The sequence below is a fragment of the Callorhinchus milii genome, unplaced genomic scaffold (genome assembly GCF_018977255.1).
Source record: "Callorhinchus milii isolate IMCB2004 unplaced genomic scaffold, IMCB_Cmil_1.0 Scaffold4, whole genome shotgun sequence".
Lineage (NCBI taxonomy): Eukaryota > Metazoa > Chordata > Chondrichthyes > Chimaeriformes > Callorhinchidae > Callorhinchus > Callorhinchus milii.
This window is the reverse complement of record NW_024704745.1, coordinates 75,937,019-75,955,960: the sequence shown is the minus strand read 5'-3', so window position 1 is coordinate 75,955,960 and position 18,942 is coordinate 75,937,019. Positions and strand designations below refer to the sequence as shown.

At 45.7% G+C, this 18,942-nt stretch overlaps 1 protein-coding gene across 1 annotated transcript; it reads right to left on the bottom strand.

Moving 5' to 3' along the window:
- Nucleotides 1-2,399: 2,399 nt before the first annotated feature.
- Nucleotides 2,400-17,700, bottom strand: mrpl48 (mitochondrial ribosomal protein L48). Its single transcript, XM_042334276.1, has 8 exons — nucleotides 17,626-17,700; nucleotides 13,558-13,613; nucleotides 12,302-12,339; nucleotides 11,957-12,042; nucleotides 10,089-10,258; nucleotides 7,509-7,611; nucleotides 6,455-6,544; nucleotides 2,400-2,665 (listed from the first exon to the last, which is right to left on the bottom strand). Exons 1-8 carry the CDS (start codon nucleotides 17,632-17,634, stop codon nucleotides 2,591-2,593), a joined length of 627 nt encoding a protein of 208 aa, XP_042190210.1. The 5' UTR covers nucleotides 17,635-17,700; the 3' UTR covers nucleotides 2,400-2,590.
- Between the last annotated feature and the right edge of the window lie 1,242 nt (nucleotides 17,701-18,942).

Sequence of the window (18,942 nt, the reverse complement as noted above, 5' to 3'; positions counted from 1 at the left end):
CCAACCCCTCCCCCACTCCCCCCAACCCCTCCCCATCCCCCCACTCCCCCCACCCCCCCCACTCCCCCCTCCCCTCCCCCACTCCCCTTCCCCTCCCCCACTCCCCCATCCCCTCCCCCCCCCCCCACTCCCCCCTCCCCTCCCCCCCCCCCCCCCCACCCCCCCCCCCCCCCCCCCCCCCCCCCCCCCCCCCCCCCCCCCCCCCCCCCCCCCCCCACTCCCCCCAACCCCTCCCCCCACTCCCCATCCCCTCCCCCCACTCCCCCCAACCCCTCCCCCACTCCCCCCAACCCCTCCCCTCCAACCCCTCCCCCCACTCCCCCCCCTCCCCCCATCCCCTCCCCTCCCCCCCCCCCCCCCCCATTTGTGGACGGGACGCAGCAGCCAATTGCGCACAGCGGTGTCCCCACAAACAGCCGTGGGTCTCGAAGTGACTGTTTTCATTTATTTGGAAAGAATCATAACCCCCGGAATCGTTACCCCCCGGAGTCAGAACCGGGTTCCTACCCACTGCTCGGTGCACAGAGGCGTGTGTGCGCGTGTGCGCGTGCGTGTGCGCGTGTGCGCGCGTGTGTGCGCGTGTGCGTGGAGTCAGGAAACTTGCCCAACGTTTGGCCCGGCCGGGTATCAAACCCAGGTCCTCCCGCTTGCGGGGGCGAGTGGTCTGACCGCTGAGCTACAGGACTGCGGGGCCAACAGGGTGGGGCCGTGGAACCGGAGTACGAAGATGTTAGAGCGTGACGCTTCCCTGAATTTATTTATCTGACGCACGTCGTGGTGTCGCCGATCGACAGTCGGCGGCCAAACCAGAGCTACGGGGACAGACTCTCATCGCGCGTTCACAAGGTTTTTTTTCTTTTTTGCTCAGTGATGGGGGGCGTTGAGCGCCGATCGACCCTCAAAGGAACCGCAGGCGAGCGGCTGAACCTCGTTGGAGCAGGTTGTGGGTTCTTCTGATGCACAGCAGTGCACTCCAAATTCAATCAGTGGAAATGACGTTCAGTGTAAGCGATAATGAACACCCACATGGACTCTACAGAAGCGTATTGATATTTCGTAACTGTTCAGGGCGGTGTCACAGAATAGACAGTCAATTCACTTTACAGCGTACAAGCTACCCCGGCAATGAAAGGATTCAATGTGGAAGGTAGATTGACACACAGACACACACACTTAACCTTGAAAGGTTTGACTTTCGCTTGGGCATCTTTATAATGACAAATATAAATGTACACGTACTCCCGACGTGTTTTAAAAATGTCATTTTGTTGTTGTTGTTGCCACGGCTTGGCTTCGTCTGTGTTCTTTACGTTGTTCCCGCCGCTGTTTGGCTACGTGCGTGCTCTGTAACGCAGGATGCCTCAGCGCCACAGTCAGCCGGTTGTTAGTCGATTGGCGGATCGCTTTCCAGGAGTAATAATCCCTCAAAAAAAAATTGGGTCACTCAAACCATGACTGTGGGACAATTTTCTGTGTGCAATTTTCTGCTACATTTCACCTACTGTGGAGTCTGTGTAGTTCAGTGCTTAGAGCACTCGCCTTACAAGTGAGAGACTGGGTTCAATTCGAGGCAGAGGGTGAAACCTTGGGCAAGTTTCCTTACTCCACACAGAGCCTAATAATAATCCCTCCAAAACCAAAAACAATAATAAANTTGGTCATTTTCGATCCACGACTGTTTGTGGGACATTGCTGTGCGCAATTGGCTGCCGCGTTCGCCCACAAAAAATATACAGTCAATTCACTTTACAGTATATACTGTGAAGCGCTTTGAGACACCGAGAAGACATGAAAAGCCCTATATCAAATGCAAGGATTATTATTAAAGATTATTATTATCATTATTACAAAATAGTCACGTCTGCAGCACTCCAGGGCACAGCTGATGACAGCACAGTAATAGCTTTTCACAGCCAATGAATTGTGAGTGAGCATCTTTATAAATAAGATGGTATTTCTAATTATACAATATAATTTGATATAGTGCATTTGATATAGTGCCTTATCGGGTCATCGTTAAAACATTTCAAAGTGCATTACAGGATTTACTGTAAAGCGTACAGGTGAATGCAGCATTCAATTTGCCCACAGCAATGTCCCACAAAATGCCACAAAGTGAATGACCAGTTTTATCTGGGGGGGTTGTTGGCCAGGACACTGGGAGAAACTCTTCAAATTGTGCCTTGGGACCTTTGATGTCCACCTGAACAAGCAGATGGGACCTTTGTTTAGCATCTCAATTGAAGGACGGCATCACTGACTACGCAACTCGCTTTCCCTGCACTGCAGTGGAGTGCAGTGCCAACCTAGACTATGGACTTGAACTCACAACCTTCTGATTTATGAGGCAAGGATGCTGCCAGTCATGAGATCTCAGGAAAAATTACATTGCAAAGGAAAATATTTCAAATTTTATTAAAATGCATTATGCAACAGGTACAATAATTTAGCTGCTTCGCAAGAGATCTGTGAAACAAAGCGATACTGACAATATTCATTTGGTAATGACTCTCGGAGGGCAACCGAAGGTGACCTCGTAACGTGGCTGGTGACATTGAAGCCACAGTACTCTTCTCCCTCGGATTTCTTCTCAACTCATCTGTGCCATCAGTCCTTCCAATTCTGGCCGAGCCTTAAACCGTGCATTGAAATCAGCTACAGTGGGCTGTGAAAACAGTGAGAAGCAATTACTATCTGCCATGCGGAAAATTTGGTTGAACCGCAGCGATTGGGATTACAGCTGGCATTGCTTTGCGCTAAATTATCTGCTTCATCAACTCTTTCAGTGCCGAATATATTCTCACAGTATTTTTCAGCTTCTTAACATGTTTTTGTCAGATACAAAGCCACAAAAATTATATTCCATCAATGCGTTCCTCAGGATATTAACAAGGATATAGTGTTAAAGTGAATTCATTATTTTTTGTGAAATATAAATTCTCATGGATTTTGTGCAAAAATTAAAATAATAAATTAACTTTTTTAATGTTTTTATGAACAGTGTGTGAGTATGATAGTGGAACATGTAAAACAATGAAAAAAACAATGCACTTTGATTGTCATTCCATAAATCTGGTTCTGTTCCACAGGGAGATCACATTATCAATCCCCGGGGATGGGGTGGGATAAGGAGGGAGAAGAGGAAAGAGTTATGCAGGTACAAGTTTCTTCAAATATACAACCATGTATGGGTGAAGAAACTTGTACCTGCAGTTGTCATCTTGCAATTAGAAAAATAGTCCGGTCCACATTTGACATCTTTTAGATCCCTTCCAACTCCCACACAGTGTCACACATTATTGGCCTACAAAATACAGTTACTACACTTTACAGTAAATCCTACGAAGCATTTGAAATGTCCTCCAGATGTGAGGCGCTATATTAAATGCAGAGTTTATTATTATTATTGTTATTATAATACTAATCCTTGCATTTAATATAGCACTGTATCACATTTCGACACAACTCAAAGAGCTTCACAGGATATAATCTAAAGTGGAGTGACTGTGTATTTTGTCGGCAAAATCGGTAGCCAATTTGGACACAGCAATGTCCCACAACCAGCTGTGAAGTGAATGTGGTTTTATTTAGGGAATTGTTGGCCAGGAAACCATGAGAAACTCTCTTCTCTTTTCAAATTCCCTGGTTGCCAAAAAGGTGATCAACTTCCAGCTCTCTATGTAAGATGCTCTGTCGTTCACTACAGACTAAAAAAAGTCCTATGACAGAGAGAGGCCCACTTGGTGCTTCTCTCTGAAGATTCAGCTTACATTGTGTTCTGCTGGGATTTAACCAGTTAAACCGGCGTAGCTTGCCTATAAGAGCATTGCCTGGCAAGCTTCCCACTATTTTTCCAGCTAAATCAACAACAATAAATTCCATTTTATTGCACTTTTCACATCGGGAGGTCATCCCAAACCACTGAACCCCACCCGTTAAAGAGTTTTAACAGGAGCCAAGTGCAAATAATCCCTACTCACTAGTCAGGGCTCTCAGTCATGCTGACAAGCCGGGCTGGCTAGTCAATCATCAACAGTATCATGGAATACTGTGGGATCACTTTAATTAAGAACTAGACCGCGGAGACCACAACAGAGGTCAGCTTGATTTGTCGGTTAATAACTATAATGTTTCAGACCCCAAATTCCAATATCAATCGAAGTGCAAAAGAGAGGGAGCGAAGGCCCAAACGCAAACAACAAATTACATTTGTACAGTGGAAGGATGTCCCAAGGCGTTGGCCAGTCAGGGATTTGGACCCGAGCAGGGGCTTGGGATCAGGAGGGGTGGAGGGCATGGGGGGTAGGGGTAGGAGGGTAAACAAAGGCCCAGACGAAGAAGATGATCGTGAAATGTACCAACGGAGCCAGTGAAGCGAAGGGACTGTGGGATGGAGTTCCAAAGGGTGAGGGTAGAGAGACTGATGGCCTGACCCCCAATGGTGGGGCAAGCAATGGGACATGGAGAATGCTGAGCAGAGGGAGTGGACAGGTTGATATGGAGTTAGCAGATCATAGAGGTAGGGAGGAGCAAGGCCATGGGGGCTTTGAAGTCTTTTACCCAGGCTTTTATTGGGCACTCTCAGCAATAACATAAAGTCACATATGTAACAGCCTGGGAAAACGGAGAAGCTCATTAGGGCCTCTCGAGCGTGTTCAACCATTTTATTTGACTACAGCTACTACTCCATTTCCTTACCTTTTTTCCATATTCCTTAATAGCTGTACTTCTTAAGTATCTATCTCCCTTTCATATACACCTATTGATTCTGCAACCTATATTATAGTCTTTATGTGAAGAAAAGTCTTGTCTTTTTCTAACCAATGTAGTTCTAATTATAATACAAAATCCCTTTGTTTTGAATCCTGCTATGAGAAGAAAAGGTAAGCCCTATCTAGGTTATCATTTCTCTTCCTTTTATCAGTTCTTTGCAATGGAGAAATAGGAAGTGCAGCAGGGAGACCTGGGGAAGGTTGAGGCAGGAGCTGATAAAAGGTGTACAAAATAATGAGGAGTTTTGATAGGGTAAATTATAATATATAATTATCCTTGCATTTGATATAGTCGTTGAGACGTCTTTTAATTTAATTATTAATAATGAAGGATGAAGGCTTGAAGGGGTATGCGGCAGTGAGATTGAATGAACACACGTCGACCGCTCTATTCTCACCCACCGCCTCTCCTCTCAACCCTCATAGCTCTGTCCTTGATTGGTTCAGATCGTACCTCTCACACCGCCTGCACTTCATCTCCACAAATGGTTTCTCCTCTAGCCCCAGCACCATCTTGTGTGGCGTTCCTCGGGGCTCTGTCCTTGGTCCCCTGCTCTTCAACATTTATATGCTCCCTCTTGGTGACATCATCCACAGACATGGGGTCAACTTCCACATGTATACGGATGACACCCAACTCTACCTCTCTGCCTCCGTCCTTGACTCCAGGACCACTGCTGTACTGACAGAATGTCTGTCGGACATCAAGTCGTGGATGAGAGCTAACTTTCTTCAGTTGAACGTGAGGAAGACCGAGCTCTCCTGATTGGCTTCCGTTAGCGCCTCCTCACCTCAGGCGCTGACAGCATCACCATCCATGGTTGCTCACGCCATCTTGCTAAGCCAGTCCAGAATCTTGGGAGTCTTGTTTGACCCTCAACTATCCTTTCTACCCCACATCCGTGCCATGTCCCAAACTGCGGGCTCCAGCCTGCTTCAGGAGCCCCGCCTTGCTCACCTCACTATTGGCCGGTGGGTCTTCTGCCATTTGCCCCCACCCTCAGGAACTCCCGCAGTCCTTCCACTTCGCCCCCTCCCTTGCCTCCTTCAAGACCCATCTCAAGTCCTTCCTCTTCGACAGTGCTTTCGATCAACTTGCTTCCGCTCCTGCCCCGGTCCCAACCCCCAGCTCGGGTCTGAACCATTGACTGTCCAGCGCCTTGGGACGTCCTCCCGACGTGAAAGGCGCTATACAAATGTAATTTTGTTGTTGTTGTTTGAGAGCCGGTGTGAACGCCTTCCTTCCGTGCTGTACATTTCTCTGATTTCTATGCCCCCAAACCCTTTGAGAATGAGGACAGCATCAAAACAAAATTCATTCGGAGAGAGACCAAAGACATCAGCGGTCTGCATAAGCATTCTAACTTGACAAGAGATTTGGGTGCTATTTCCAGAACAAATTTAGATAGACGTGGCGACCTACACATGAACTCAGAGACAGGCAGGCACATCTAATTCCAGCTGAAGTCATCATTTTATTTCAACACATAAACCGGGGTCATAGCCAGATCGAAGTTTTGCTTCGTGCTTCAAAACAACTGACTCAGAATTGAGAGACAGTATCTCATTACTGTGTTTTTTTTCCACTGGTCCCAGTACAATAGAGAGAAAAGGACAGATATGTCTGCAGTCTAATTGGACTGAGCCACAGAGGTTTTCAAAATAATCATGTTGGTACATACCTCCTTGATTGACAGCTGTATCCCTTCAGGCTGATTCATGTTGAGGACTTCCACGAGAATTGGGGCCAGAGTTGAACTCAAACCACTAACCTGAACAGTTAAGATATAATACACAGTGCTTGGATTAAAAAAAAGTTTTTATCACAAACTCTTATATTTGCCCACAATATTAATAAATATAAAATAATTTACTTGGCAACCTGGTATAGGAGCACATTATCTACATATGAGCTGTCTTTACTCAAGGACCAGTATGACATTGGCTGAATTCAACGGAGGGAAAGGAATTAATATTCAAAAGGACCAAACATCTCTATGGAGACTGTTTGCACTGTTTTACACAATGACAAGTTTTTGTACTTTCGTGTCATTTTAGGGAAAGCATTGGCTTCATAAATCAACCAGCAAGAAAAATAAAGCTTGTATTTGGGGTAACCCGGTCACATTAAAATGTGTTAAAGCGCTTCACACAATGAGTTATTTGCAGTTGTGGAGGGGCTTCCACCGGCCCATCTGTGCAAAGTCCAGGATCAAGCAGTGAGATGAAGTTGTGGCAAACACAGGGAGGGAGGGCTCTGGCCTACATTGACCTGTCGCTGAGCACCCTGAAGGCAGAGGTGGCTTCACAGCAGCATGTCTATTTGCCAAAGACCCTCACCTGGATTGAGCAGCTGGTGCTGAGTAAGCTTGGAATGTGGCATTGGACTTGGACCTTGAGAACATCAAGGTGGCTAGTCCTTCACAAGCTGACATCCTTCCACCACACTGAACGCAGATGTCTGCCTGATAGTCGATCAGAAACCTCTGAGGCTTAGGGCAAACTCTGCTGGAAGGCGTTACCTGCTTAATTTACAACATACTTTTTTTTATTTTTAGCATTTGCTCGACGAAAGAAGACGAAGGTCCATCTAATTCGCCTTCCACTATCCTGGCAGTAGCTTGTCACGTGTCCCAAACTATACATTTGCCAATCAAACCTGTAGTGAAGGTTATCCTGTGGCCACATATTCTCTTCTCCAATAGTACAAACAAAACGATGATAGAAAATAAATACCTGTATAATCCTCTCATGAGTGGTAATAATAGCTTCCAGATATGTCTTTGTGCCCTGTTCCTGCAACAGTGAAATCTCTGTGGATTTGGTCGGTATTGCATAGCTGGAGTATGAAAAACACAGATAAGCATTATTTAATACCTCAACGGCGTTAGAGCAAATTCAGGAAAGTGTAAAGATTTCTCAGTACATCATAAAAACATTGCTTCCTAATTGAAAAACAAACAACACAAGTCAATGAAAGGAGTGACAGATTCTAAACAGCAGAAATCCAAGCCTGTGGGACCAATTTGATTTTTAATAATAATAATAATCCTTGCATTTAATATAGCACTTTTCACATCTTCTAGATGTCTCAAAGTGCTTCACAGAATATGCTGTAAAGTGAATTGATCGTATATTTGTGGGCGAAACGCGGCAGCCAATTGCGCACAGCAGTGTCCCACAAACAGTCGTGGATTGAAAATGACCAATTTATTATTATTTTGTTTTGGAGGGATTATTATCAGGTGTGTGGAGTAAGAAAACTTGCCCAAGGTTTCGCCCTCTGCCTGGAATTGAACCCAGGTCTCTCGCTTGCAAAGCGAGTGCTCTAACCACTGAGCTACAGGACTCCATCTTAAAATTTAAGATCGTGCAAAAGCGTGGAAAAAAAATGTCTTGAATTCAGACTTAATTTGGAAGCGCTCTGGGACGTTATCCTGCTTGAGGGGCGCTATATAAATGCAAATTGTTGTTGTTGAAGGCTGTTTTTTAAGGACTGCTGAAAATTGGCTTCCAGATTAAGACTGGATTTAATAACTTCCCACTATTCTGCAAGATTTTAAAAATTATGACAAAATGGCCTTTCAGGTTAAGACTAGGTTCAGGCCTCAGAAATCTAAGAGGATATGGCAAGGGAAGGTTCTCCAACAAAGTCATTTGAAAAAGATGTGCGTTGGACGAAAAGGCCACTCAATGAAGGTTTTTTGATTGGTTTAGGGGAAGAGGAAAAAGATGTATCTTCCAGGTTAAAAANGTGACTATCATGTTATTTAATTATCCTCCTGACATGAAAGTCGCTATACATATATAAACATGTATTGCATTATCAATTAAGCCGTGAAATTAATTAACCCGCAGATATTTATGCCACTTTTTTGACACTCTATTTGAATCTGAAGGGCAGAAGGATAAATCCGGGAACTACAGGCCAGTCAGCCTAACGTCAAGTAGTGGGGAAACTTCTAGAGATTATAATCCGGGACAAAATAAATTTTCACTTAGAAAAATATGGGTTAATAAAGGACAGCCAACACGGATTTGTTAAAGGTAAATCATGTCTAACAAACGCGATAAGAGTTTTTTGATGAAGTGACGGAGAGGTAGTGCAGTTGATGGAGTTTATATGGATTTTCAAAAGGCGTTTGATAAAGTGACACATAAGAGACTTGTAAGCAAAACAGAAGCCCACGGTATTAAAAGGACAGTGGCAGTTTGGATACAGAACTGGCTGGGAGACAGAAAGCAGAATGTAGTGGTGAACGGTTATTCTTGTCACTGGAGGGAAGTGTGCAGTGGTGTTCTGGTGGCAGTGGTTGACAGTGGTGTCGGTATTGGGATCACTGCTGTTTTTGATCTATATAAATGATCTGGAATTGGGTATAGGGAGTTCAATTTCCAAGTTTGCAGATGATACTAAGCTAGGAAAAGCAGTAAACAGTGAGGAAGACAATAGCTGACTGCAAACGGACATAGACAGACTGGTAAAATGGGCAGACACGTCTCAGATGAAGTTTAATGTGGGGAAATGTGCAAAGTGATGCATTTTGGGATGATGAACGGGGAGAGGCAATATTAGCTGATGGTACAATCTTAAAGTGGCTGAAGGAACAGAGAAACCTGGGGGTTCATATAAGTAAATCTTTGATGATGGCACGACAGGGAGATAAAGCTGTTAAAAAAGCATACGGGATACTCGGCTTTATAAATAGGGCATAGAGTACAAGAATCAGGAAGTTATGATGAACCTGGTTAGGCCTCAGCTACAGACTGTGTTCAGTTCTGGGCTTTACACTTCAGGAAGGATGTCAAGGCTTTGGAGAGGGTACAAAGGAGATTTACCAGGATGGTACCAGGAATGAGGGACTTCAGTTATCAGAAGAAGCTAGAGAAGCTGGGATTATTCTCCTTGGAGCAGAGCAGGTTTAGAGGAGACTTAATATAAGTTTTAAAAATTATGAGGGGATTGATAGGGTGAACAAGGAGAAACTATTTCCACTGGACTATCCCGAGGACACCGACTTAAAATAGTTGTTAAAATAAACAGAGGGAAGGTGAGCAATTTGGTTTACACAGCGAGTTGTCTGGATCTGGAATGCATTGCCTGAAAGGGTAGTGGAAGCTGATTCGATAACAGCTTTTAAGAGAGAAGTAGATAATTATTTGGGGAGGGCTATGGGGAGTGGGATTGATTTGGAAGCTCTTTTCAAAGCGCCGGCACATACATGTTGGGCTGAATGGCCTCCTTCTGCGCTGTATAATTCTATGATTCTTTGAATTGAAATTATGGGGTGACTAACGTATAGCATTGATGGTTACCTCTCTTCTACTTTGATCCCAAGTTGATTGCAGAGCTTGTGGATGTACTGATTGTAGTGCTCGACAAGGGTCAAGTTGAAGCCATTTACGCTGATATTCAGGGAACCGTACACGGTGTCAGTGCCCAATTTCACCTCCTTCATTTGGAGCTTATCCTTCTTCTTCCGTACCTGTTGAAAAACCAAGCAGCTGAAACCTTTATGCATTTTACACAGGTATTTCATAACAATCTTTCCATTTGATATAGCGCCTTATCAGGTCGTCAAGCCATCTCAAAGCACTTCACAGGATTTTACAGTAGTGCAGTATGCTGACTGTGTATTTTGTAGGTAGAAGTGACAGCCAATTTGCACATAGTAATGTCACACAAACAGCCATGAAATGAATTTTATCTCTATATGAAAGCATTTGCCCGCTAAAGTATCAGAAAAGCTTGGACACTTTTTTTTATATATTCTTTGATCAGCCGACCCCAACTGTGGTCACCTCCCTTTTCTCCTTTGGCCAGTTTCCAACCCTGCCATTGTGCAGTGCTTCAAGACACTATCCTGTGTGAAGAACGCTATATTATTGCAATTTGTTTTTTGTTAATGTTAACTGCGGGTCCTAAAAATGTCAAGAGTTTCACAGCTTTGACTTACATAGAAAGTTATAGCACAGAAACAGGCCTTCGGCCCAAGTAGACTGACTAGACAGGTCCAACTTAGGGTAGCTCACATATAAATGGCTGAAGGGTGATGTGGCATACGTAATTGTTCTCAGTTCTTTTGGGCACATTTTCCAAGGAATAAGCACAGAGGAACTACAGAACAGGAAAACATGGATTAACAACTTGCATTTGTAGAGTGCCCTTCCTACAGGATAATGTCTCACAGCGCTGTACAGTGGTGGAGTTGAACATCAAGGAAGGACAAAGGGTGAGTGAGAGGTGACCATTGGCACAGTCAAAGAAATAGGTTTTCAGGTGGGATTTGAATATAGATAAAGAGGGGACAAGGCAGAGGCATTGAAGCAGGGAATTAATAATACTAATCCTTGCATTTGTTACAGCGCCTTTCACGTTGGGAGGACATCTCAAACACTTCACAGGATATACTGTAAAGTATAATGACTGTGTATTTTGTAGGCTTTTGTATGAGTTCCAGAGATTAGAGTGTAGTGGCAGAAGGTACGGCTTCAATTTCCCTCAAATGCTTCGAACGTTTTCAATGACACATCTGATGTGCCTCCACAGCCAAAAAGAGATCATGATTACCTCTGATTCATGAGGTCCCTCACTGCTGCTGTCAGTGAATGGCTTTTGGCCGCCTCTCAGGTTCTAAATGTGAGGTCTTCAAGAGGATATGACAAAGAATTAAAAGGAGTGTTTCTTCTACCAGGTCATTTGACAATGACACATGTAATGATTAATAAGTGGCAAATAGTACTTCACACTGCAAGTACCAATCCCTTCAGTGCATTACTTTTTTTATTCAAAGCAAACAGTTTTTTTTTAAATTCTGTAAAACATTATAAAACTTCTTCATCCTCCTTTAAAATCAGCCTTAAACACCTACATCTGTGACTGCGCCTATGGTCACCTCCCACATCTCCCCTCCCTCAGTGTCCAGCCCTATCATTGTAAAGTGCTCCAAGTCAATAGTCATTACCCTATGTAAATGCCGCTGTATAAATGCAAGTTGTTGTTGTTGATCTACCCCTGATTTAGTCAACAAACAACATAGCTTTATTTTAAAACCAAAGTTTACTTTCTACAACTCTAATTTTACAACTTATCTCCTGAATTTCACAATGAATCACATGGTTCATTCCAATACCATCCATGTGCTGAATTTGTAATCAAGTCATGAACAAAAGATATTGCTTACCACTTCCTTTGGGAGGAGGTATTTATACCTCCCAATCCCATGGGTGGGCATTGACTTGTAATGCCTCTTGTCGGCCTGGACATTACCTGAGGATGCAATGTAGATTTTACTTAATTAAAATGCTCCCGAGTCCAAATCTATTACGTATTCTCACATGAATTTAATAAAAGTTACAACAAGTCCATCCCTTCTCATGGATTTTGCTCACAGGCAGTTGTCTGTAAAAGCTTCGCAAAGGAACTCTGGGCATGAAACACCAGGAGGCAGAAGTTGTGCATACTATTCCTGGTACCTAGATCCTTTCTGCTAATTAACACTTCTAAATAAGTGAAAAGATTCTCTAACCTGCTGAGTACGGAGGGAGTTGTCTGGAAGCAGTCAGCCTGAGAAGCAAATAAACACAAAAAGTCATCAGAGATCAGGACATTCTGTAAAACTTTCACAATTACAGATCTTGATCACCTTTATGTAATACTAGCTGTACCCATTGCAGCTACGCTTGCAATCAAAGGATCCATTATGTGTGTAGATTGACACACAGACAGACACACAGACATTCCATCTTTATCTATACTCATCTGGGAGGACTCCTGTGGGAGGATTTCTTTTGGTAGGACTCAGTGGGAGGACTCGGCACTTTAAAAATGTAGTTTTATTGTTGTTGCCTCGGCTTAGCTTCATCACTAGGTGTAACTGCAGTGAGTGCGTACATACATATGTGCTCTGAGACGCATGATGTCAAAGTGCCACTATGACTCGGTAGCCACCAGGTATAACTGCAGCAAAAAATGCAAAACTGAAAATAACTCATGAACAATAGGAGATACCTGAAAATAAATATGCCCATGTCACTCCTAGGCACAAAACCTTTCTGATGAGGTATAAATCATGCCTCTACGTTAATCGGTTATTGAGATCCTTCTTGAAGCAGAGGCAGACATTGTCGTTTTATTAGTATAGAAGAATATTAGTATAGGAAGAAGATAGAAGATTATTATATAACACGGCTCCACTATTTTGAGTCATACATTTCTCAAGGTAAGAATCTGGTAATTGGTAAACAAGTCACCAATTTCAAAATTATGAGGGGATTCAATAGGGTGAACAAGGAGAAACTATTTTCACTGGTGGGTGGGTCGCTAACCCGAGGGCACCGATTTAAAATAGTTATTAAAATAGATGGGAGGTGAGGAGAAATGTTTTCACACAGCGAGTTGTTGGGGTCTGGAATGCTTTGCCTGAAAGGGTGGTGGAAGCCGATTTGATAACAACTTTTAAGAGAGAAGTAGATAATTATTTGGGGAGGACAAGTTTGCAGGGCTATGGGGAGAGAGCGGGGGAGTGGGATTGAATTGAATAGCTCTTTTTAAAGAGCCCGGCACAGACACGATGGGCCGCATGGCCTCCTTCTGTGTTGTATAATTCTATGATTCTATGACAAAGCACATTTGTTGTTAAACTATATTAAAAAAAAACAGAAAATGCATTTCAGCATTAAGATTTATCTTTCTGGCAGTGCTTTGGTTACCTTTCCCTGGCCTCCTGGTTATAAATATCTGAACAAAATTCTCATCCTCTACAAAGAACAAAGTGACCCTTACCTGAGGATTGCAGCAGCTGCTTGCTTCAAGAGAGTCTCATTTCTTAAACATAGGACCTACCAGGAAAGTGCATAAGAACATAAGAAATGCTGGACGAGAAAAGACCAAAGTCCAACTAGTTCACCTTCCACCTTCCCGGCGGTCGCTTGCACATATGTCCCAAACTACCTATGTACTATATCCCGTAATGTTATTTCCTAAAAGAAAACTACCTCATCCATGTTTGCGGGAATCAACACTTCCTGCTTCAACCATCTCTCCAGGGAGCCTGTTCCACAGGTTCGTTCTGAATTTCCCCCTTCAATCGCGGGCCGAGTCCTTTGGTTTTATTATTCTGGACAAATTGATCTATATTGTTGCCCCTTTAGAATCTTAAAGACAGCAATCACGTTGCCTCTCACTTTTCTCTTTTCCAGTGTGAACATGCTCAATTTACTTAGTCGCTCCTCATAGTCCAGTCCCTCCATTCCCTCAATCATTCTGGTTCCCCTCCTCTGTATCTTCTCGATTTCTTCAATATTCTTTTTGTACTGCAGTGACCAGAACTGAACACAGTACTCAAAGTAATAATAAAATAATAATAATCCTTGCATTTGATATAGCGCTTTTCAGGTTATCTCGAAGTCTCAAAGCGCTTCACAGAATATACTGTAAAGTGAATTGACTGTATATTTGTGGGCAAAAATGGTCTCACCAATAATTTATACAGTGGCAGGATTACCCCACTATTTTGGCTGCTATTGATCTTTTGATACATCCCAACTGCTGGTTTGCTTTACCCACTGCCACAGAGCACTGTTGGGAGAGCTACAATTTATTGTCAATCAGGACCTCCAGGTCCTTTTCATTTTCTAGACATATTATTTTCCTTCCGCTCAAATAATAGTCCCGACAAGTATGACAATAATGATAATCCTTGCGTTTGATATAGCGCCTTATGTCTTCGAGACGTCTCAAAGCGCTTCACAGAATATACTCTAAAGTGAATTGTCTGTATATTTTGTGAGCGAAACACGGCAGCCAATTGAGCACAGCGGCGTCCCACAACCAGTCGTGGATTGAAGTGATCAATTTATTATTGTAATTTTTGGGGTCAGGTGCACGGTTAAAAATGTTATTTTAAAACTTTTTAAGTTTGTATCAATTTTAAATCAGACTCACACATTCAAATTCAATTGACAAGTCAAGTCCTACAGTTGACAAGTAATTAAATAATAATTTAAATAGCGATTCACCTCACCCACGTGCTGTAATACCTCACACTGCACTGTAACGTGATGTGCTGTGATGTCCTTTATTACAATGTGTTGCACTGTTAAATATGTCAATGCTTTATCCAAGATAAACAATACGGTGTATTAGTGTAATTCTCTACAGTACTGTACTGTACAGTACAGTATATTGCAGTACTTACAATAGTGTACAATAATAATAATAAAATTAATCTTGTATTTGGTATAGAGCATTATCATGTTGGAAGGACTTTTCAAAGTGCTTCACGGGAATTACTGTGAAATGAAGTAACTGTGTATTTGTAGGCAAACTCAGCAGCACAATTGTACAAAGCAATGTCCCACAAACAGCTACGAAATTTATTTGGGGGAATGTTGGCAAGGACACCGGGACAAACTCCCTTCTCTTTTTGAATAGTAAACCTTTAAAGTCCTTCCTTCCCACCGCCCTCCCCGCCTTCTCTCTCTCCTCGACCCCATCACCACTTCCCTCTGCTCCAGCCTGGGCATCCTCCGCCGGGCCCATCGTGGCTCCCGGCACTGGCTGTCCCAGAGCAGCAACCCCACGTGTCCCACCCCTCCCTCCCTCCGCTCAAACCGCCTCCTTAAGGCAAACCCAACTTCCCCTTCCCTCATACGTACCCTCCCCAACTCTCCACTCACATCACTCTCCACAACCATCTCTCCTGTACAACCCAAAATCCTCTCTGCACCACTCTCTACTTCCCCCACCCCCCCTCCAGCAAACCCACCCGCATTTCCCTCCAAAATGTCCGTTCCCTCTCAAATAAAGCCCTCACCATCCACGACCTCATCCTGGACGAACGCCTTGACATTCTTGGGCTCACTGAAACCTGGCTCTCCCCCAGTGACCCCGTCCCACTAGTGGAAGCCTCCCCTCCAGGCTACACCTTCCACCACACCCCCCGTCCAAACTAACGTGGCGGCGGGGTGGCCTTCATCTCCAAAGCCTCCCTACTCCTCTGGCTGCATCCCCTCCTTCGAGCACCCCACCCTTTTCCGCCCCTCTCTCCCTTTGAAAATCCTTGTTTACCGCCCGTCGGCTCTTTCCACACAGACATCTCCACTCTCCTCTCTTCCCTGTCCCTCTGCTCCGAGCGCCTACTCATAATGGGCGATTTCAACCACCACCTAAACTCCCCTTGCACCACTTCTGCCGAATTCACTGCCCTCCTCTCCTCCCTAAACCTCACCCTCCATATAAATTCGCTTACCCACAACCGTGGTCATGCACTTGACCTCGTTGTCACCCACGGCCTTGACATTTCCGACTCAGCATAGTGGACAAGGCCATCTCGGACCACTTTTTCATCTCCTTCTCCTCACACATCCCTCTCTCCTCCACCAAACCCTCAACCATCCTTTACCGCCCTCACAAAGGCCCTCTCATCATCAGACATCCTATCAGTCTGGCCTTCCACCCGCGGAGATCCTGCAGCAGCCGTCCAGCTGCTCCATGATAACCTCTTCTTCACCTTCAACTCCCTCGTCCCCCTAAAATCCAGGACCATCTCCAAACCCACCCGATCCCCCTGGTACAACAACCATCTCCGCCGCCAAAAAACCCAAACCCGGCTGCTCGAGCGCAGATGGCGCAGATGTGGAGTCCTGTAGCTCAGTGGTTGGAGCACTCGCTTTGCAAGTGAGAGACCTGAGTTCAATTCCAGGCAGAGGGCGAAACCTTGGGCAAGTTTCCTTACTCCACACAGAGCCTAATAATAATCCCTCCAAAACCAAAAACAATAATAAATTGGTCATTTTCAATCTACGACTGTTTGTGGGACATTGCTGTGCGCAATTGGCTGCCGCGTTCGTCCACAAATATACAGTCAATTCACTTTACAGTGTGTTCTGTGAAGCGCTTTGGGACGTCCTCCCGACGTGAAAAGCGCTATATCAAATGCAAGGATTATTATTATTATTATTATTATTATGGCAGAAAACTGGCCTTACAGTCCACCGCCAACTGTGGCTCGAGCATCTCCACAGCCACCGCCGTTCTTTGACACGCACAAATACGGCCTATTACTGCATCGTCATCTTGGAGGCTAAACACAACCCCAAAATCCTTTTTTCCACCACCCACTACCTCCTCCGTGACCCCCTCAGGCCTCCTCAATCTTCGTATCAAATGCCAAGTGCGAGGAGGTCATGGACTTCTTTTCATCTAAAATACTTAACATCCGCCATCGGCCTCATCCACCTGCCCCTCGTCACCCACCACCACCCACCACCACCCACCACCTCGCCCTCTCTGCCCCCCTCACCTTCCTCATCATCTGCGACACAGTGTATGATAGTGTCACAGTGTATGATGGTGTCACACAGTGTGTGATAGTGTCACAGTGTATGATAGTGTCACAGTGTATGACAGTGTCACACAGTGTGTGATAGTGTCACAGTGTATGATAGTGTCACAGTACAGTGTGTGACAGTGACACAGTGTGTGATAGTGTCACACAGTGTGTGACGGTCACACAGTGTGTGACGGTGACACAGTGTGTGACGGTGTCACAGTGTACGATGGTGTCACACAGTGTGTGACGGTCACACAGTGTGTGACGGTGACACAGTGTGTGACGGTGTCACAGTGTGTGACAGTGACACAGTACAGTGTGTGACGGTCACACAGTGTGTGACGGTGACACAGTGTGTGACGGTGTCACAGTGTGTGACAGTGACACAGTGTGTGACAGTGACACAGTGTGTGATAGTGTCACAGTACAGTGTGTGACGGTGTCACAGTGTGTGACAGTGACGGTGTTGTGGCGGTGACTGACGAGAGCGGCGCCGTGAAGCGGTGACGGTCACTCACGCGGTTCATGGCCGCGGACACGGGGCCGCCGTCCGTCCCTCTCTCCCTCCGCCGCCGCCGCCGCCGGAAACGGTCCCCCGCGGCCGCCTCCCGCCGGAGCCGCTTTGCCGGAGCGCGAGTTCCGGGGGACAGTCAAGGACCGGACGCCCGGAGCCCGGGGGTGGGGTGGCGAGGGGGGGGGGGGCGGCAGATCGGGCGGGTTTCACGCCCAATGGGGCGGGTTTCACGCCCAATGGGGCGGGTTTCACGGCCAATGGGGGCGGGTTTCACGCCCAATGGGGCGGGTTTCACGCCCAATGGGGCGGGTTTCACGGCCAATGGGGCGGGGTTTCACGCCCAATGGGGCGGGTTTCACGGCCAATGGGGCGGGTTTCACGCCCAATGGGGCGGTTTTCACGCCCAATGGGGCGGGTTTCACGCCCAATGGGGCGGGTTTCACGAGTCGCCGCGTTGGAACCGGGGCCCCATTGGGGCTACTTTTGGGGCTCGTGTTTCGCTGGACTTTGGGCTTTACACCAACGTGCAATGTGTTATACATACAGTAAAATCCCTTCCCTGAGGTGCGGCGCCTTCTCGGGTCCCTGGAGGCGCCTCTCGGAGCGCTTCGCGGGCCGGGGCGCGGAGCGGAGTGACCGCGCGCTGTTTGCGGGCGAAGCGCACAGTAATTCGGGCCGAGAGGGCAGAGGGATGAGGCGAACGGTTTTGCCGATCGGTTTTGCGGGCGGCGCGAGCGAACGGCTCCGGGGAGGAGGTTTTTTTTTTTCTTTTTTCGGAGGCACGAAGGCCTCTCAATTTCGGTCTCTTTTCAAAACGTCGGCCGCCGCCGCCGCGTCCGCCCGCAACGCGCCACAGTCACTTCACTTCGCCGGGCGGAGCGCTTTGGGACATCCTCCCAACGTGATAGGCCCCGTAATAATAATAATAATAATAATAATCCTTGCATTTGATATAGTGCTTTTCACGTCGGGAGGACGTCCCAAAGCGCTTCACAGAACACACTGTAAAGTGAATTGAGTGTATATTTGTGGGCGAACGCGGCAGCCAATTGCGCACAGCAATGTCCCACAAACAGTCGTAGATTAAAAATGACCAATTTATTATTGTTTTGGTTTTGGAGGGATTATTATTAGGCTCTGTGTGGAGTAAGGAAACTTGCCCAAGGTTTCGCCCTCTGCCTGGAATTGAACTCAGGTCTCTCACTTGCAAAGCGAGTGCTCTAACCACTGAGCTACAGGACTCCACAGCAAAGGCGACGATTATTATTTTTATGATTAGGGGGCGGGAGGGACGCAGCTAAATACTCAGTAAGTTAATTCA